Source organism: Crinia signifera, chromosome 6 (genome assembly GCF_055691185.1).
Source record: "Crinia signifera chromosome 6, ASM5569118v1, whole genome shotgun sequence".
Lineage (NCBI taxonomy): Eukaryota > Metazoa > Chordata > Amphibia > Anura > Myobatrachidae > Crinia > Crinia signifera.
This window is the reverse complement of record NC_139222.1, coordinates 265,476,613-265,482,246: the sequence shown is the minus strand read 5'-3', so window position 1 is coordinate 265,482,246 and position 5,634 is coordinate 265,476,613. Positions and strand designations below refer to the sequence as shown.

The 5,634-nt window shown below is 43.7% G+C and overlaps 1 protein-coding gene across 1 annotated transcript; it reads left to right on the top strand.

Moving 5' to 3' along the window:
* Window positions 1-1,734: 1,734 nt before the first annotated feature.
* FOXI2 (forkhead box I2) lies at window positions 1,735-5,344 on the top strand. The gene is made up of 2 exons (XM_083149517.1): window positions 1,735-2,437; window positions 4,210-5,344. The coding sequence occupies exons 1-2, from the start codon at window positions 1,780-1,782 to the stop codon at window positions 4,716-4,718; spliced, it is 1,167 nt and encodes a 388-aa protein (XP_083005643.1). The 5' UTR covers window positions 1,735-1,779; the 3' UTR covers window positions 4,719-5,344.
* Window positions 5,345-5,634: the final 290 nt, after the last annotated feature.

The window sequence follows — 5,634 nt, the reverse complement described above, 5'->3', positions numbered from 1 at the left end:
GGTATAGTTTTATATATATATATGTTATAAACTTGGACAAGTTACAGTATCAGAGTAAGGTCTAGGTACACCCATTATTCACAATGTTATATTAATGCCTGTATATGGACTACTTAAGGGAAACTTTATGGTATCCCTCTCAGAGGGAATCATTTATGGAATGACCTTTTCACAGAAAAGACTGGTAATGCTGGTGTATAATTGAAAATTCATATTATAACCGAACCCCCCTCACAGCCATAGAGGTGGGCTGGCCCTTAACAGCTATTTAATGAAGATAATTTGTGGACTGGTCCAAGTTCCCTGCATTTGGGGGAGAGACTGTGAAATAAAATATTGCAGCCAAACCTTGTATGGGTTAAATAAAGTTGGGGTGCGCGAGTACCCTGGAGTCCGTTACCCGCTCAAACAGAGTGGATATAAGGTGGAGGCACTTCAAATCATATACACATACTCAGTGCTGAAGGCAGCGTTACATCATGTCGACATTTTAACTGCCGACCTTCCTATTGTCAACCTAATGCTTGTGTTGACCATTCAACCCTGTCTACCTAAGCCTTGCCAGCCTTCAGTGGTGGACCCAATGCATGCCAATCTAAATAGGGTTGAGGCAATGACCATAACCCTTTCTAGTACATCACATTTGATATGCCTATACTGTACTGCAGTGATTTTCAACCTTTTTACCTTGCGGCACACTAAATAAGATTTTAAAATTGCCAAGGCACACCATGAGATCCCACAGGGCAAAACACATTGGTCCACCAGAGGAAAAAAACAAACCTACAGTATTTGGCCCCATATAAAAAAAATCACACTGGTCCCCACAGGTAACACAAATAAAATAAATTGGCCCTTTAAATGAAAAGAAGAGCCCAGCAAATAACAGTTGAACTGGTGGTGGCTGTAAACTGGTTTGGCCATCTCTAGATCTGGAGGCACACTTGAGAACAGCTCAAGGCACACTAGTGTGCCACGGCACAGAGGTTGAAAAACACTGCTGTACTGTGTTGTACAATCTATACAGAGCTGCGGAATATGTCATCTATAGAAATATAAAAGGCTAACTTCTCCTCACCTCTATGAGGTGAAGTTCCGCCAGTGACTTCTAGAGGCCACTTGACAGACCAAATTACTCCTTTGTGTGCTAAAAAGATGTCACAACAGAAAGCGAAAACTATTTTTTGTGCATGGACACTGCTCCATTTAAAACTTGCTGGATACGGAGAGAGGGAGCTGTGAAGACAGGGATTGGAGCAGATGGGGACTGTGGGTGGGCTGGAGAGTTTGTGAGCTAAAAACGGTCACAGCTCGAAGTGAAAGTAAAAACTGTCACAGCTCAAAGTGAAAGTACATTTGCTTTTAACTAGTTGATAATAGAAATGAAGAATCACAGGTAACTAAAATAAGAATTTGCATTACAAACTGCATGGCTGACATAGCTATAAAGAAAACATCTGTAACAAGGGGGTCTATTGCCCCCCAAATATACTTACTAATTAAATATATTCATTTGCAGCTGTATACTTATTTATTGAGTGAAATCAGCCCCAACTTTGCATTACAAGGTTATTGCACAGAAGGCTACAGTGTAACATACCAGCAGGATTCTCCCCTGTGGCCTCCCTGTAGTAATGCCCACACAGGGGCGGGTCAGAGGACCTCCAGCCTCATTACTACAATGTGCTGCAGCTCCTGGGGACTAATTGGAGATAGCCTGCAAGCTGTGCATAGGGCAATTACTGCAATGCAAGGCTGAGCTGGGCAGCTTATTAGGCGATGGACGTCCTGCTCCAGCTTCCCAGCCACCAGCACCTAGGAGGACCAGGCAAGAAGCCCTCTGGACTAGGAGGACCAGGCAAGAAGCACTTAGGAGGAGCAGACATGAATGTATTTGGGCAGCACCCACCTATACCACAGCCTGGGTACCCCTATGCCCAGGACATGGCTGTATACTGTGATAACCTCAGTATATACCAGCAGAGCCCACATCAGCCGCCCACTGACCCCTATGGGTACAGTATAAGTGACTATGCATCACCCATGAGTAGACCTACCTGGTGGACCCATAACTCCTCACCCGAGCTCCGGGCAGGTGGCTCCCTCTATGTGCCTGGCAGATATGGTGCCAACCAGGCTCAGGCAGTCTCCCACCCACATGGGCAGGTCCCGCAGCAGGAGTACCCCTGGATTACTTATCTGAATCCGGAGGAGCTGAGCCAGAGCGTGCGGCCCCCCTACTCCTACTCCGCATTGATAGCGATGGCCCTGCAGGACAGCCCGGAGAGGAGGCTCACCCTCAGCCAGATCTACAAGTACGTGGCTGAGCGCTTCCCCTTCTACAAGAAGAGCAAGGCCCGGTGGCAGAACTCCATCAGACACAACCTGTCCATCAATGACTGCTTCAGGAAGGTGGCCAGGGAGGACTCTGACCCAGGTGAGTGAGGGGGATAATGGTCTAACGTGTGCTGGTTTGGGGGGAGGAGGGGGCTTGTTTGTTTTATTTGTTACCCTCTATTTTCTATGTACATTTTACTCAACACGCAGAACTTTGGGAGTTTGCAAAATGAAGTTTTTAAACCCTCTCCAGCGGGTATGTATCATTTGGTCGACATGCTGAAAGGTCGACAGGTCATTAGGTTGACACAAGCATAAGGTCAACATGGGATAGGTTGACAGTCAATAGGTCGACAGGGTTTTTTTCACTGGTTAAGGTGCTTGCCATGATTCTGGCTCTGTACCACACTGATGGGTCAAAAACAGTGAAAAATCATGTCTAACTTTTTGACTGTCGACCTAATGACCTTGTCCCATGTCGACCTTTCAGAATGTTGACCTAAAGACCGTATCCCTCTACAGCAAGTGTAACTTTAATAAATGTCAGCAGAACTAAACTTTTATCATAATGGGGTAATCTTGCCATTGGGGTGGCTGACACAATGGCTTCTAGGGCAACATGGTCGACACAGGCCATCATGTATTAGGAAGGTATTTATGTGTGGGTTTTGTTAATTTGTGCAGTTACCTTTACCTGCCTGGGGTGCCACTCTCGGCTTCTAGTATTTCAGCAGAAATAGACCAAAGTTTGCTAGAAGCACCACAGCAGAGACAGGCATCCCCCACAGGTGCAGGGGCTAAATCAAATCAAACCTTATGTATGTAAATGGTGCTCTAGCCAAAAAAAAAAAAAAATTATGTGTGTTGCTTCCATTCCACAAAGCTAATGTGAGTTTCATGCTTTGCAGAATATTAGAAACCACTTCCACCTTCACAATTGACAACTGAATCCGGCGTGTGTATCCCTAACACTGTCCTGTCTGTTGTAGATTGCCGCTGTGCCACAGCACATGCCTCCTCACTACTGCTATTTATGGACTTTTACTGTGAGGGTTACAACAAATTAGTCTGAGGCAGACCTGAACAGCCAGACTACTGGCAAAGCATGCTGGGACTTGTAGTTTCACAAGTGGAGAGACAGTTTTGTCTTTACCTGGTGTATAGTGTGACTTTTTTTTTTTTTTTTCTATGCATCTAAAGTATTGTGACATTAATACAATGGCATTGACCACTACATTATCCCTAGTCCATTTATGACAATACTCCGATGATAGTCGGGATCTATTAAGTCCGTTAATGTGATTGCCTTTGTACATGGGCAACAGCACCTTTAAAATTGCCTCTACATAACACGTTTTAGATTGCAGCCCCATAGGGGTAGTGTTCATTCTAGTCACCATGCAGTTCCTCTTCTCTGCCTGGTGTCACTCTGCTGTGGTGTTTATAGTACAGGTCTGGTTTACATATCAGTGCTGAAATACAGACCACACTGTGCTAGAATCACCACAGCAGAAAGGGACACCCCAGACAAGGAAGGGGGATAGCATGGATTTTTAAAGATGCTGTGTGCTAGAATGATCAACCCTGGTCCTCGATTATCCCATACCGTTTAAGTTTTCCAAGTCTCCAAGCATCTGCACTGTGTATCACCAACTGTCACACTTCAAATATCCACAGGTGACCAGGAAAATGTTGGGGTACTAGAGGACCGGAGTTGGTAACCACAGGTATAGGGGTATGAATTTTAAAATGTATAAATTACGTTTTGTGTGCACTGTACATTGGAGAATATAGTACGTATGTTGTATTGGTTACATACAGTATGCTTCCCATTTACTTGTCACTTATTTATATATATTTCTGTTTTCACAGGAAAGGGCAATTACTGGACACTGGATCCAAACTGCGACAAGATGTTTGATAACGGGAATTTCAGACGAGGAAGGAAAAAGAAGCGTGACAGTATATCCGACCGTACAACTGACCTATCAGTAAAGATTGAAAAGAGTAGTCCCAAGTCCAACTTGGAGGGAACACCTAAGAGTAAAGTTAAGCGGTCTCCCAAAATTAAGCTTCCTCCAGAAGAACCCACCCCAGCTTTGGACACCAGCCTGTGTTTCCCCATCTTGACACAACCCATGGACACTATGATAACTAATGGGACATCTGGGGACGTCTCTCCTACCAAACCTTGTTTTGCAGGACAAGCTTCTTACCCAATCTCCAATAACTCTTCGTTACAACGTTGTGAAGCCGTGTCCCATGCCAGCCCCAGACCTCCGTGTTACCCAGTCAACCACAATAGCCACAGTCCTTCCTTGTTTAGTCCACTTCATGCCAGCCTCATGAATTATAACCGTAATGCAAGCCTTTTACATTGATGCTATGTTTCTGCATTTTTAGAACTGCTTTGACTTGCTTTTTAGGTTGTTTTTTTATTTAATTTTTTGTACTGTATTTAAGCAATGGACGATGGCTTTGGAACATGCATGGACTGGTGGCATTCTGCATCTTATCAAAACTTTTCCAGGCCTTAAATCGTCTGAAAAAAGGACTTGGGCAGCATCACGAGAATGGGACATCATGGCCTGGACAGCCATTTTTAAAGCAGCTGTTTTTTATATAGTGGTTATCCAAATTGTTGGGGCTCCGTATCGGTACGTCCACATGTGTTTGCATTATACTGTATTGTGCCTCCACTTAAACTGTGTCCTGTCTGTTATACAGAACAAAATGCTGCACAAACTGTACTTTAAAAAGGGGATTGGGGATTCCCTGTTTTTTAAAAGTTTCATAGGGAGGTGCAAATTCTCCTGTTCTGAGGTAGCAGTACAGAACACGGCACACGTGGAGATACAAGGGCGCCCTCTGTCCAAAATACAATACACATACAGTAGAAGCAGGGCCCAGAGGCATATTGAGCCCCTCTTAAAATATGGGGAGGCTTTTATTGGGCTATGCAATTAGTATGAGATTCTATGTATTTTACTTTTGTACAGAGTTGTTTTTTTTTAATTTTTTTTTACCCTCAATTGTTTATTTTTGGAGTCATTTGTACGTTGTTTTTATAAAATCTAAAGCGCTTTTCCACTACTGGCTTGTTTTTTTGTTGCATTCATTTATTACGATGATATCTGGTCAGTGGGTGGTAAGATGCCATTAAATTCTGCCAGGAGGTGATGGGTATTGCAGGCTTGCAGATATAGCTGACCTAATGCACTTGCTGTAAACTGTTTTTTTTTATTTAATTTTTACAGTACAGATGAGAAATAAAGGCAAATTATGTATTTGGACTTG